The following is a 15,618-nucleotide window of genomic DNA, read 5'->3' on the forward strand; positions in this document are numbered from 1 at the left end:
GTTACGGTTTACTTTCTTAAATTTTATATCAATAGTCGCATCACAACCATGCGATCTTGTTCGGTTGGGTCGCGATGTACTACTACTTTTATTAAAAGAAGAGTGTTGGCATGTAAATATTTTACGAAAAGCAAGTCTTTTTAAGCGAGGGAATGTTGTACGTACAATCCAATTCGTGTTTGAGAAAGTAGTAAAATTATCAATAAATTCCTTACAAAATCCAGAGTAGTTTTCATTCCATTCTCCCAACTTGCATTTGATAATCACGTTAAACTTTTCTGGAGATTCATATTCAAACAATTCTTCTTTGTATTCGCCACATTTATTCAGTAAAAACTCTTCTAAACTGTCCTTGGTAACCATTTTTCATATTTTAACCAAGAATTCAAATGTAACTTCAACGAATTATTAATTTATTCGGAGAAACAACAAAAAATCGTTTATCACAACAATGGCAAATGATGATTAGGTAACGCAAATGTCATAAAGAAAGGTAAACACATCCAAAATGGCGCGCATGAACTGCTCACGTATAAATTGTAATCGTCAATTTAGCTCGCTTACTCCGAAACATACACGACTAGTCCGCATGCGTACTGGCACTGTACGTTATTGATCGCTTCACTACAGAGTATACTCGAGTATTTGCGTAATGCTATTGTATAGATTGTAAAAAGTTATTTCCAATCTGTACGTGATTAGTTTCACACCGTTGCGTGCTGGCCTTGTATAGTATGGAAATACGTAACGCTTCACAGGCGGAATTATAGCGCGACCCATACTTTTTGATCTTGTTAGTATTGTTTTTGGTACAATATTAATTTTTATGTCATTATTTAACTAGATATAATAATTAATGTTATTTTTTTCTATTAGGGTATTTAATTTGAAGTTTATTGATATTTAAAGAAAATTTTGTGTTTTGCAAATATATGGACCAAATATTTTTATTTTACAGACTATTATGATACCTAATACATTACATATTCAATTAGATAGACAAGATACTGGTACATGGGCGACCAGCGAAATTTGACGCAAAGTACTTTGTCTTACATTTTTTTTTTACTTTTACTTTAATTTTTGTACTTAATTTTCTCCCTAATGTTTCACATTTAATAACATTCCACTAAATTCCCAAAAAAATACTAGTACGCAATAATTTAAAACCTATTCATAGAATTTCCACAAAAAATAAAGAAGGATCAAAACTTATTGATCAAACTATACATTACAGCCCGCCGCGGCTGCCGACCCGACTTCGCTACTCGACTACACGATGACGCGTTCAAACGCTTAAAATAACCTACTTTCGTAAAATGAAATAGGGAAAATGCAAATATGATATTTATAAAAAAATATGATTAAAATGTTAGAAAAGCATAAAAGAAGGACTACTTCAACGTTTTTAAAAATGATATTGTGTTTAGTTTTAACAATAATTACGAATAAAAATTACGAAACGCATTTCAAAACACTAATCAGGGTTATGACGTCATTCGTCACTCCTTCTATTTCAACTTTTTAGACCTTAATTTTGCGTGTGAAATTGATTATTAGCAGTGCATATTATACTTACGTTTATAATAAAATGGAAGTTGGGTTATCATAGCAGACTCCAGGAATTTACCAAGAGTTAGTGTCAACATGGAAGTAACTTGTCCAGTTTTCAAGTGAAAGAAATGAAAGGGACTGAATTAATATGGTATGCATGAATTTAAGTTTTAAAATTGTTTTTTCCTTAAACCTTTGTTTTTTCTCCTTTGTTTGCTCTCCGAGGAATAAATAGATTCCCGATAATTTCATAAATAAATTAGGCGTCATTACCGTAAAATGGGGTGAATAGAATTTAAGGGGGGGGGGAATAGAAAAATAAGCGAATATTTGTACGTTGCATTAATACTCTCACAGTGCTCAATTAAATTAGCTGCATTTGATTTTTTTTAATACGGCAACATTGATTCTGTTATGGCAACATCGTCATGATAGTGAAGTCGTTCGTATATCCAAAAAATAATGTGTCAAAGTGATCAGTTAACGGTTGTGAATTTGAGAAGCGTATAACTTTTATTTTTGTACGTTACTAGAGATAAACTACGATAACATGGCGCGCCCCTCCAAATTACTGTTTCAATGTGTGTAGTGAAATACAAATATGTATTTAAATATTATATTATTATTATTTATAATAATATAATAATTAAATTATTAATTTTTATTATTATATTATATTACTTATTATATTATTTATTATGAATTTCACAAATACTTTCAAACGTTTTGAATTTTGGAGGGGCGCGCCATGCTATCGTAGTTTATCTCTAACACCCTGTATACGATCTGTATGTCGTGGCCATATCGTAGATTTGCTCATTTCATGAAATGATTGATCATTTCACGAAATGGTCGCATTACAACAACAATTACATATAATAATAGGTATACAAGGATATATGTATAAAAATAATTACATATAGGATTTAAGACGCATTTTTTCTTGAATATAAGAAATCCGCAGTTTCCATAGTACTCGAACCTCTTCGTCGTAAATTGTTTGCTATGACTTTCTTCATATTGTAATTAAACGAATAATGAAGTTTTTAACTGCGAAGAATAAAATTTTCGCCAGCGGCCGCCATCTTCCAACATAAACACAGCGCTTGCAGCGCCATAGCGGTATAGGCCATTATATAGAATTACGTCAAATAATGTACTCCATCTTTTATATCTCTGTAGGCGTATCGTTCTCCACCCTGGTCATCATCAGGTTTCCAGAATATAGTAGTCTGTATTAAATCAGTCTTAATCCATCAGGCCCCGGAATCACAGACACAATAGAAAATCTATTGTGTCGCGGTCGGATCTGGCCGTTCGGGGCTCAATGGGTTAAGCGGTGTTTTCTTAACCGTCCTCTGAGAACTTATACTTACTTGCTTAGTCATCTTAAGGTCTCCAGAATGGGTCATGTAGTAGAGACCCTGTATAATATGGTAAATGTTGAAAGATGAGTCTTCCAACATTATATTTACAACATACCTACATAGTACACAATATTTACTATTAATATTTGTAATACATATGTTACTGCCTCTCAGAGAAAGCATAAAGTAGGTAGAAACCACTAATACATTACGATACAATAAGATACATTTTAAACTTCCATCTTTGGTCACTTTTACTTCAACGGCGATATCTTTATAGAGGGCGCTCAAAAATAAATTCAAATTCAGTGACAGAATCGGTCAGTGCGCCAGGTATAGTTTTTATTTTATCCCTTTTATGATGGAATTTTATCAAAATCCTTCTAAGGCCTACGACAAAGTAGCTTTATGCATGCATTCATATTTTTAATTTGAAGCTCGAAGCTCGGCTTTCTATGCCTTTTTAGTTATAACTAGCTTTTCGCCCGCCGCTTTGCCCGGTTTGTCTAAAACCTAATAAATTATATACTAAAACCTTCCTCTTGAATCACTCTCTTTCTATTAAAAAAACGCATCAATATCCTTTGCTTAGTTTTATAGATTTAAGCATACATAGGGATATAGGGAAGGAGAAAGCGACTTTGTTTTATACTATGTAGTGATATACATAATTGATATTAAACTACACGAATTAATTCTTAACCTATTTATGAACTTAAATGCTTGAAAATTACTATGGTTGAATATAAACAAAAAGAAACATTATAGGAAACTGCATTGAATAAAAACATGTATAGGTATGTAATAAATGAGAGTGAAAATGTATTAGATTTTAAACTTACAGAATACGGTTCCGCTTTGTCAGGCACAATGCCCTGTTGCGATCTTGTATTGTCAGGTTTTTCGCTAATTTCGGCCGCTCCCAAGCGTGTGAAGCCGTTGTCGTTAGCGTCTGGCGCCACCAATGTTGATTCAAACCATAAGCCCAACAGTGGTTCGCTGTCTTCTAAAATAAATCATTTTTAGTTGATTGTATACAAAATTATTTGATTTTTAGTTGTTGATATCTTATTGTTGTTTTAAAATTCAAACGAATGAAGAATGGTATATTCGATAATAGAAGCTAAACTATGTCTGCTAAACAAGTGGAAATTGAAAATGTTTATATCAGGAGAAAGCAAATAAATGATACAGCAAACTTGCTTTAAATACAAATTGAGTATGGTTGTTGTAGGATGTAGGAAAATGGCGTGAGCTCGTGTTCCAGCTTGCGCCGCCTCGTGGTGGGTAATTTGGTGGAGGGCCTGGAAACAGGCAATTCGCGGAGGGCCTGGAAACGGGCAACTGCTGGGCGGGACATGCGGAAGATTGCGATAGTGTCCCCGCATCCCGTCTAAAGCAGCGCGTTGGTACACAGTGGGGTTTTAGTCGGTAGGAATCCGACATAACCCACGGCTCCTTCCCCGGGAGCCGTGGGTATCTTAGGTAAGATTTCCCCACTTAAAAAAAAAAAAAAAAAAAGGATGTAGGAAAATAAAACGACAAAGTTAAGCATTTTTTAAACTCGAACCCACCATCATCAGTCTCCGAATCCTCAGAGCATAGGATCATGTCCTGGAAGTAGACAGTGGAGTCCGAGCGGTCAGGGTCGGCGTCCTGGTTCTTTTGTACCACCGCGCGCTTCAGGTTTGTGGCTTTGCGGTAGCAGACCACCCCGAGCGCGACTAGTAACTATAACACGAGGTTGGAATGGGGATTAAATTTGGATGTATGGAAAATGGGAACAAATATAGGACTTGAAAAACATCTATTTATAAAATAATAACTTTTTATAACATATACTCGAATGTATTACTGATGAACACCTCACACTTTCACTAAAGCAAAAGACAGGATATATTTTAAATATCTTTATTTTTTAGTTATAAGAAATAAAAGTCACACCTATAACTGTTGAAGATTTACCGCCATCTTGTAGATTGTATACAACATCACGCTTGCCAGGATTCCATGTAAGAGTGAATCCATCATACGTGGAAACCTGGCGTGCGTGAGGAATGTACTTATAATAATATTAACGTCATGAGTAGCATTTTCTTTCTTCATAAACTTCATTTCTTCTGGTTCTGGTCTGGTCTTCTCGTATATTATAATGTGACAGTGCTTATTTAGAAAACATAATATTGTCACTTATTAAAGATTTTAAAACAAAAAACGCCAAAAAACTAATAATTTTTTTGAGTATTTTTTATATAAGAATATTTAATATTATAATTAAATTGACATAAAATGTAAAAGCTAATCATCTCATAAAAACTTAAAATATTAATTGATTTATAATAGTTACAATTAGTTATCTCTTTTTCCTAATTTTTTTTTCATATACCATTAACACAAATTAGTATGTTTGAAGACCTAATATTATCACACAAAGGTCACCTGGTGCAACGGAGCTGCAGAGGCTATCCTCAACTCTCTATGATGCGCGGTATGGTGACTTAGTATGTCGAGGGGCGCAGGCGCGGGGGCGGAGTCCGAGGGCGCGCTTAGGGCTTCGAGCCGCGCATCTGCGAGTAGAGCGCCCGCCCACGCGAGGCACCGCCCTCCTAGAGCCACCCACACTACGCCAAGCCCTTGCTGCCTGTACGTAGAGGGTTTTGATTGGATTTTTATTTTGGGAGTAATTAATAATTAACAATTTCTCATTTATTAAAGTCAATATACATATGAACAATGCAGAAAATAAATTTGAATAGATTAATTCAAATTTATTTTCTAAAATAAGTATATTATTTTTTCTTTTTAACATTACTATTCTCAATATAGGTAATAAAGCTTTATTTTATTTAAAAGGAGTACAAACATTTTCGTCAAATTGTAAGGTCTAGAAGCAGTCTTGGCCGGGCTCTTGCCAGGCGGAGTTGGTCCTGGAGCGCCACCTAAGGCATGGTGTAAACCGCATACTAGAACCCACGCACCAATCATGAGATGGTTTTGGTATACCTAGAAAAAAGAAGCATGCGGCGTTGTATAAAACATTCAAAATAATACTTTATTTCTTGTCAGTAATAATCAAATTCTATTGTATAATTTCATTATAAATCTATGCCTAATAGACGCGTAGCAGACTTTTACTGCGGACAGTTCTTAATCGTCAATGGTGAACATACTCACAAATTGAAACAATGAAATCAATTTCTGATAAATACATATATAATATATATTTTTATTTAAACTTACATATCCTCCTGCACGAGTTGATTGTTTAAAAGTTTCCCCAACAGTGTTGTACAAGCTGAGTGCACTCTCGACTAACGTTGCCGTTTGCTGTTCACTTTCCTCGTCTTTTTGATGTAGGGTTGCCTAGTGAAATAAAAATAAAAGTAGTAGTTTAAAATTACTTATAAAAACTTCAACTGATATACTGAAAAACCTATTAAATTATGTTAATGTACATGAATTTACTACATTGAAATAAAATTGTCATCAAACATACCTGTGCCGTAGCACATAACAACCAAGCTGTGCTGACATCACTGAGCGTAGCAATACGATCAGATGTGAACGGTTCTAGACACGGCAGCGACAACGCAAGCCGGCAGACATGCACTTCATTTACCAGAAAATGGAGACTGAAAGACAAGTATTGCATAAATTCTCACAATATCTATAAGTTAATAAGGTTTAATTTTAACAATATATACAACTATTTACATGCATACGTATCAGGATACGAAAATAATAAAAAACTAAAAATAAACAAAAAAACTTAACATAAAATCGAAAGAATGACAAACTCACAGTGAGGCATCAGAGTTAAACTGTGGTGCTAGGTTAGATTCTTTTGCTGTTTGCCATCTATTCAAGTAACGCTGTAGGCAAGGCAGGGACGAGCAAACTTTGAGCACCACTGAGCCAGCTCTTAGCTCCATTAGTAGTGATGCACACGTAGATGCAACCCACTTCTGCAAGGGGCAATCACATACTTATTCATATTCATACAAATATTGGTTTTATCTTTCTGGATACGACGATTAAATCGCAAGGAATAATTCGCAAAGAAAACAAAAAAAAACAAATAAAAATAAAAAATAAAATTTCAACTCTTCCTACCACTTCAATCAAATAAATACCTTCATATCAATCACAGCCTGTTGGGAACTTCCATCCTTAGCGCTCTCCACACTGTCCTTACTTCCAGGAGTCATTGCACCTACGGGCTGAGCCGGTGACGTCATGGACGACATTTGGCTTCTCAACGGTATAGTCAATTGTTCCAATAATGCATCTGAGCGGCGTTGCGCCGTTGTCGGCTGTTGTTTCTCAGATGACGACGTTTGAGATGCGAGCGACGTAATTGGGCTTGGAATTACTGACGATTTTGTCGTTTGGTTTTCTAATATAAAAAATAGAATATAAGTTTAAATTGGACTTATCTCTAAAAAGCCAGTTAATGGTATTAAATAGAATAACCAAGAAATATCAAACTCACCAACATAAGTCCAAATATTCCATAAAAAAAATTATAGCATGTTACCTGTTACATTTACATGAGCTGGTAACTTTGCATTTTTAAGCAAAGATGTCAAAATAACAAGGTCTGATGGTGGGTATCCACCTCCATCGATCCCACATAATCCAACAATTGGTAGAAGGAGCTGCAAAGGAAAGTTAAAAATTGAAGATATTTTAAAGGATTTCAAATAATGTTAGTCACTATTTACCCTCAACTATAAGTGTTGAATAAAAAAATCATATTAAAAGGACTTAAAAACTTTTCATATACAACTTATAATCTTTACCTGTTTCACGGACACATTAGGAGCAGCCGTGTTAGACGTGTCATCCTGACTCAGTCCGGCTTCAGATAACTTTTTGAGTATTTGCTGCAGTATAATCCTGAATGCATCTTGCGCAGTGCTGAGCTGGTCAGCAGGTACTGCGTAAATATTTTGTTTTAAAGTTTAATCAATCCAAATTTGGCAAATTAATACTTATTGAAGTTTCAATAAATTATAGGAACATGGAAAGAGTACAGCAAATATTTCAACTTCATATTGAAAAAATAAAACTTCATAATGAATACAAGACTTTATGGCATGTTAAATTAATTTAAATATACCATTTGTGCATATTTAAATAATTTTTAGGGTTCCGTACTTTCGTACCGAAAGCTAAAAATGGGACCCTATTACTGATTAAAGAATGAAAACAAATATTTATTGATTGATTGATGATTTTATAGGTAATAGGTATTGTTCATTATTGATTACAATCTATTTCAAATGATCGAAAGTTTACTTATTTAAACCACAATATTGGAATTAAAAGGGGTCATAATAATATAAAGAACAGAAAGTAGCTTATTGGTACAGAACCCTCATGCCGCAATGTCAATGATCGTTAACTCGTTCAGTATACAGCATGCGGAGAGTCCCCGCAGGCGAGATAACAACTAATAAAAGCTACCAGACTATATGTGTGTTCATAAAGGTCTGACCGCACTAAACGTAACTACTCGGCAGCATAGCGACGCGACACTGCAAAACATTCTTCATAAATTGTATGAGGTATATCGCAAATATGCAAAACAGAAACTGCGCACCGCGGCCGAATTCGACCAATCGGCAAATGTGTCGTGCCATGTCGTGTCGCGCAGTTACGCACAGTGAGGTCGGAGCTTTATACCGTCTGCAGGGATCGTCTCCCCCGCTTGTTATATCGATCGTGATATCGCCAATGAAATAAATGAGTCGATGTACAGCAGGCGGGGCGTAAGTAAAATACTTTTTCATTATTCAATTTCAAGTGAGAGTGCACAGAGCTAGTAATATAGTAAGTACCTGGCTTGCGGGCCCTATGAACTAATGAAATTGGGATGTTAGATGAGTCAGACTCGCACTTAACGGAATTTTCAAATGGGCGTAGAAGGCGGAATTCATGACTTTGAGGAATATCGAAACGCAGAATGTAATCATGAAGTACATTTTTATGAAAATACAATTGTATCATTAGGTTTTGAAAAATAAATAGGAATCAGTCATTAGTTTAGAAAAAAATATTCTTTATCTTTTAACTAATCAATAAAACAATACAAATCTATAAATTTTAAATAGAAATTTTGAAATTTCATAGGCAGTAAAAGAAAAGAGAAAACATTTCAAATTAAAACTGCTAATTAAATTATATGTATAGTAGGCTTGTTGCTAATAACATCATAATTTGCTATGCAATATTAAATTTTGTCATCAAACTCTTCAACGATTATATTCTCTCATAATATCTTCTAATAAACGATGTACAATATAACCAAGAATATAAATGATTTTTGGTCAATCTCTAAACCTTTACAAATAACCAAATGAAATCTGTATGGTTTTCATTTTATAGTGGGTGCAGTAAGACTGGAAATTTTTAATTAAAATTTATCATTTTGACAAATCAAAAATTTAAATAGAAAAGATAAAGCTGTTTTTGCTGCATATTTTTGACATTCGCAATGGTATCACTACTAACCATGAACACAGAATCTTAAAAAATTGCTAATGCATTGTTCTATAGCAAAGATAAAGAAAAAATTATACCTAGATAAAAAATTTAAAATTACAAAATATTATAAAAAACATGTTTGTAAAGAACCCTCGCTGCACCAGTCCGACTCGTACTTGGCCGGTTTTTATGTTTTTAACATCAATGTGATTGGTCTAATGAGTACTGATTTTTTAAATATATTATGAAGCAGTGCTAGTTTTCATCAAAATTGGCCTACTAATTCCTTTAAGTGGTTATTGACTTTTTTTGGTTTCAGATCTTGCGTGCCACACCCACTTGAAAGATTCAAAGTTCACCTAGTCATTAGGTGCCTATAGGGAAGTGGCATTCAATTTGCTCACATGATTTTAATTTTTAATACTTTAGGAATTGAGTTTTATTCAGATCCGTTATTTACTACTCATTTAATTGTTGCACCCAAAATTACTAAAAAAAGGAAGTGAATTATTTGCCAAACCCGCCTATACATTGTTTAAATTTAAAATTATACTATGAAAGGATGATGTACTTCACCATCAAAGGTTGAATACTTAATCGGTTAAAAAAATTAATATTAAAAATTAAATAAACAGAAATACTTACAATTATTTGCATTGATGCTTATGAAGTGAGCAGAGAGACACGCAAAGCATGTGTAGAATAAATCGTAGGTATCTTCATGGTTTTGAAATTCGTTCTCACTGCAAATGAATGTCTTACTTCAATAAGTGCAGGTAGGTGGATGAAGAACTGCATGGAACAGTTATCGATTGCATAGTTTACGCAGACGCAGGACATCCAATTGCACCTAGGTCATACATCTAATAGGTATATATCACCTGAACTACATTCCCATTGGAAGATGAAAAATCAATAAACTGTAAAAGATGGGTGTAGTCCTTAACAAAGGCAGTCAGTCATAACTAAAATAATTTGACCAAATATATGCTTTGTTAGACTACCACAGCTGATATTTGTTTTTACAACTTAGATTAATGATACCAATAAATAAATAAATAAATACGGATTATTCATCAAATTTTTTAGAACGTCGCAATCGCCAAATAATAAAGGCTTAGGAATAATCTTACCTTTTTATTATAGCTTGTATAATTTCTACCGCGTCGTTTTTGTCGAAAAACGGGCCATATAGCGCTGTTAAAATCGGTTTAACAGTGGTAGACCATTCAATATTACCTCCCGATGCGGCCATTTTCGAGAACGGCCCAAAGAGTATAATAATATATAGGGTAGGGCTTAGATTATACACCTATAGATGTAACCATGGCGTGGCCGCACTTGAAACAGAAATAGAATTTTGTGGTGTTGCCTAATAAGTTGGCAGTTCCCACATATTAGGTAAAAAATATTATGAATCTTACTTGATCGCGAACAGACTTTATAATTAATACCTGTAAGTACTTCGCAAACTAAAAATTCTGAATTTGCATATTTTAAATGCTAGCTTCAATAATGTAAGTCGTACGAAATACTTAAATAAAACCTCCGTAAGGTAGGTAAGGAGAATTGTATGGACATCATTGACCACGTACTACGTACTAGAGAGGGCATCGCTTTTAAACTACATATTTGTAACACGAGTTAGAGTCAATCGTCTCGGACCATTTTTTTTTTGTTACATTGATTGGTTTTAATTGATAATTTTATTCATATTTTTTTAATAAGTTAATACTTCCCTCTACCTCTTAATAGAGGCAGAATATCTACAAAGTGTATGACTCACTAGCCGGCCCGCTTCGCCGCGCTTGTTGCACAGATTTTGTTCGTGGTGTCCTCTCTTTAATAATACTTCAATGATAGACATCTATCGACCGACACGACATAAAACACACACGACACGTTCAATGATGAAATAAAACCAGTCTATAACATAAACATGTTTATTATTTATTACTATATACATAATGAAATAAGTACAGCTTGGCAAAAAAGAGTAGAAAACCGGAAGTCACTACTGTCCTCTCGTTACCAACACTTTGAATGATTTATTTTTAATTTATTTTATTTTTATACAGTAATGAATCATCATCAAAATGAATGGAACAAATTTTTGAATATTTTGTTGGCAGCCAATTTTCTCGTCCAGTGGCATCCAGCCATTTCTTTTTATCAATATTGGATGGAAACCTGAAAAAAGAAGATTTTATTCGCATGTTACGAAAGTTTATCTTTATTGAGTAATAAGTTAAATAAACTACAATAAAGCCCTTAAATAAATGTAACTAAAATTAAAGTTTACGTACAGAAGAATTAATTTCCTCTCAATAAAAATATTATACTATTATACTACTAGCTTTTACCCGCGACTTCATCCGCGTGTTAATCCAGGTAATAAACTACTCATGTGCAAAATATCATTGAAATCCATCCAGACGTTATTGCGTGATTGAGTAACAAACAAACATCCAAACCCTCGAATTTATAATATAAGTAGGATGAGTACCTACCATGATAAGCAAACCCAACAATCATAATCTTTAATTATAATCATAATCTTTATTTTCTCTTCACAAAACAAGACCTCGAATCGTATGTATGTACTGACAATAAAGAAATATGATTTATTTGGGTAAATTAAAGTAGCCATTATGGCAACCCTGAACCGTTCATCGTTAATCGTTATTTTATTTTAAGATAGTGAAAACACGTATCACAACTCAATATTCTTGGCATCACATCACTGAATTCATCACAAAACATCATAATTGGTGATCATCTGGCGTTGTAATAACGAAAGAAATGATAATTTCGCCTACTTACGTGTGAAATGTTATTCCTTCAATTTTTCGCTCACTCCGGCTTTTACAACCCAAAACACTGCAACCCACCATCGCACGTACACTAAATATTCTGTATTATCCAATTTTTATACGCAATAAACACTGTAAATTCACACAATCACAGAAAAATCCAAAAGACGCCAAGTTTGTTTGTCACAATCTGTTCTTGCCAAACAATAAAACCGGCCATGTCGACAAAGACAAAAACTATATATTCTGTCCTGTTTCTTTGCATGGGTTTGACAATTAACGATCTCGCTCTTTCAAGGAAGGTCATTTTAGTGGTTACATCTATAGGTGTATAATCTAAGGGGTAGGGGAACGGCGTAGACAGAGAAACCACTCCGTCTACGGGGAACGGCCTTTCGCGAAATCAATGAAACAAATGTCACAAAATGTGTCAAAAAGAAATCGGGAAAATTGCCAATTCATAGTGCATAATGCTTTGTCTGCACGGTTGGTAAAAATATTTCAACGAAAGATAACACTTCTACTTTACTGTTCTGTGAGTGTTATCTAATTACTATTATCTATTATCAAAATGATTATTTTTTGTTAATATATATCTATTAACTTATTAACAATAAAAATTATAATATATATGTTATTTTTTTAATATACATCCTCTTAATTATTTATTTATTTATGACATTAACATTATGGTGTTAAATTTAACCACACATTTAACACTCTGTAATAATAAAATATTATACAGTAAAATATTGAGATAATTTTATGAGTTAAATAGCTTTCCGCCCGCGGCTTCGTCCGCTTTGTCTAAAACATAATAAATTGTATACTAAAACCTTTCTCTTGATTCTATCTATTTAAAAAAACCGCATCAAAATCCGTTGCGTAGTTTTAAAGATTTAAGCATACATAGAGACAGAGAAAGCGACTTTGTTTTAGACTATGTAGTGATATTATGGCACCTTAATCATTTTTATATGCAAAATTTTGTCAAATACTTATAGCATCTACAGACGCTCCGATTTGGTTGGTGACAACCTCAGGTGACAACCATCCGACCACGACCAAATCGGAAAGTGTAGAGAGCGGTCGGTCCGACATAATTATTATTAATATTTGTTTGACGTGGTCGGATGCGCCAGCAATACCGACCAAACCAACTTCCTATCCGATCCAACCAAATTGGAAGGTGTGGAAGCTTTGTTCCGACCAAATCGGCTCATTCCATAGAGTAATATAGGTAATTGGCTCATTCACATTCGCAACGCCGCCGGTGTAGGACGTCAACATGAACGCCGAGGGAGTTACGGTCACCGAACGTGACATATTAATAAAATTACTGGAACTATATAAAGACTTTCCCTGTTTGTGGGACTTAAGTAACAAAGATTACGCAAATAGAGATGCCAGAAATCAAGCGTATTTTATTATGTTAGAAGTATTAAAAAAAATTGACAGTGCGGCTACATTAAAAACCTTAAAAAATAAGTTATAAGAGCCGCATATGACTGTAATTTTCTCTATTTCTATAGTAGAATTTAGCCCATTCTCTTCGTACTATGGTCAACTGACATATTACTCTATGGTCAACTGACAGCTGGAAGGCCAACCGTCGGACAATCTGTAGCAATGTTGGAATGGTTGCCATGTCGGTTCCAATATGGTTGGCACATGGTTGGCACCATGGAACTATAGTCATACTGGAACCCAAACTCCTAAGAATAAATAAAAAACTGATAGAATGACCGCAAGTAACCCCTGTTTACCCCATAGGGTAGCCAGCGTGATTGTAAATTTTTCCCCTATTGACGTGCATTAAAAAATCGACTGTCAGTAATAATAGTCTATATGACATAAATCATTAATAAAATCCGCTAAAAAAATGAAATTTAAACGAGATTCATGCAGGTTTGCTTTTCCATTGAAATAACAAAGGTTTACAACTTTTAAAATGGACTGCTTATCGAACACGCTCATAATTTTTTTCCCATATTTTGAATTATGTTATGAAAATCGTTGCGCGGCAGCCCCAATTCTAGGTGTCAAATAATGTTTACTGCAAAATGGCGGATGTTTATGTTCATTTCGTGAGTTTGTTCTTGTATTTTGGAATTATTCTGAGCCAAAATTAATAGAAATGGTTGTAAATATATTGTGCGCGGTTGCAAAAGTGAATGGCATCCAGGATGTGATATTATATTTCATTCGTAAGTACAAAAAACCATGCATAAACTACGCTTCATGTAAAATTGTAGTTTAGTAATATTTCTACTTTAATTGTTGTTAAATCTGGAATAATAGATCGAAGTTGTGATTATAATGTTAATTTTGATTAGGTTTTTTCCATTTAACATCGTTATTTGCTTATTATTAAATGTTTCATGATTGTAATAAATATTAGACTAGGGTGTCCATACTTTATAAAATTGTGTACATATATTTCGGTATGGTATTTTATATGAGGAGAAGTCTTTCTCCACTTGAGTTAGTTCAATTGGCGTGAAAGTTAATGGTATATAAACGTTGTTTACTACTTTTATATAATGATATATTGTAAAATCAAAAACTCAAAGTACATACATATATGGTACCTACTGAAATAGAAGCACAAGACAACAGCACAAATTTTGTGTTATCTGTATCTAAATGACATTTTTTTTTTATATTTTGCAAATAATCTTCTTTTCTCTTTACAGGTTTCCGTCCAATCTAGCGGAACGTAATACATGGCTAAATATAGTAGAATTAAAAATATCCTGTTTTGAAAAAGTGAAGATATGCAACATTCATTTTAAACCCGCACTTGGCCAGTGTGGTGGATGTGGCTGTAACCTCATAGGAGGCCATGTCCCAGCAGTGGGAACGTAATATATACGTTACGGGAAATAAAATGTATGGGAGGGTTTAAAGTTACATTTTTAGATATTTCTTGTTATATTTAAAAAAAGTTATTATTGTTATTTTACTCATTAGGTAAAGTATCATATCAGTATCATATCGATATCAGTTTAAAGTTTTTTGATACCTGCAATAGTTACGGAATAATCACCTGTGCACACTTAACGATTACACCCTGAATATATTATATTTTGTTTTTTATTGTATGATAGGGAAGCGCTAGACCACGATCTCATATTTCAAGTACTCTTAAAACTATTTAAATACTTAAGGGTATGGAATGATAAAAATATTTTCAGTGAACCGATTTCGTTACTTTTTATTGTTATTATCTTATAATTTGCAAATTTGTAAAGGCAGTTGGCATTGTAATGATAAATAAATATTATAAAAACACATTGATATTTTACTTCATTAATTCCTCAAATGACTGGACGTAACGCCAAATTATACAGCAAAATGTTGTCATAATTTATAGCGGTCCTGTGTTCTGAAGA

The 15,618-nt window shown here is 33.7% G+C and overlaps 1 protein-coding gene and 2 long non-coding RNA genes across 9 annotated transcripts in view; 1 reads left to right on the top strand and 2 right to left on the bottom strand.

Annotated features, from left to right (window-relative positions):
• poe (E3 ubiquitin-protein ligase-like protein poe) overlaps window positions 1–10,673 on the bottom strand; it is a 57,583-nt gene extending 46,910 nt beyond the window's left edge. For 6 of the 7 annotated variants that reach the window (XM_089713297.1, XM_089713275.1, XM_089713280.1 and 3 more), the window contains exons 1-12: window positions 10,544–10,673; window positions 10,056–10,153; window positions 7,724–7,860; window positions 7,459–7,579; window positions 7,055–7,317; window positions 6,723–6,886; window positions 6,418–6,553; window positions 6,162–6,284; window positions 5,785–5,924; window positions 5,361–5,562; window positions 4,496–4,652; window positions 3,764–3,927 (exon numbers count right to left, since the gene is read on the bottom strand). In XM_089713297.1, coding sequence (XP_089569423.1) covers window positions 3,764–3,927; window positions 4,496–4,652; window positions 5,361–5,562; window positions 5,785–5,924; window positions 6,162–6,284; window positions 6,418–6,553; window positions 6,723–6,886; window positions 7,055–7,317; window positions 7,459–7,579; window positions 7,724–7,860; window positions 10,056–10,153; window positions 10,544–10,665 — 1,827 coding nt within the window. In that variant the 5' untranslated portion in view covers window positions 10,666–10,673. The remainder of the gene's footprint in view (window positions 1–3,763; window positions 3,928–4,495; window positions 4,653–5,360; window positions 5,563–5,784; window positions 5,925–6,161; window positions 6,285–6,417; window positions 6,554–6,722; window positions 6,887–7,054; window positions 7,318–7,458; window positions 7,580–7,723; window positions 7,861–10,055; window positions 10,154–10,543) is intronic. The other variant, XM_089713271.1, reaches the window with a different exon arrangement.
• A 666-nt stretch (window positions 10,674–11,339) lies between these two features.
• On the bottom strand, window positions 11,340–12,563 carry LOC149489492 (uncharacterized). The gene is made up of 2 exons (XR_016318026.1): window positions 12,234–12,563; window positions 11,340–11,600 (listed from the first exon to the last, which is right to left on the bottom strand). It is a non-coding gene; the product is annotated as an uncharacterized LOC149489492 (long non-coding RNA).
• A 1,334-nt stretch (window positions 12,564–13,897) lies between these two features.
• Window positions 13,898–15,517, top strand: LOC149489493 (uncharacterized). Its single transcript, XR_016318134.1, has 2 exons — window positions 13,898–14,430; window positions 14,920–15,517. It is a non-coding gene; the product is annotated as an uncharacterized LOC149489493 (long non-coding RNA).
• The last annotated feature ends 101 nt before the right edge of the window (window positions 15,518–15,618 follow it).

The sequence above is a fragment of the Colias philodice genome, chromosome 3, assembly GCF_061535455.1.
Source record: "Colias philodice isolate Cphi_HAF_F1 chromosome 3, ilColPhil1 Martin Lab GWU primary, whole genome shotgun sequence".
Classification (NCBI taxonomy): Eukaryota; Metazoa; Arthropoda; class Insecta; order Lepidoptera; family Pieridae; genus Colias; species Colias philodice.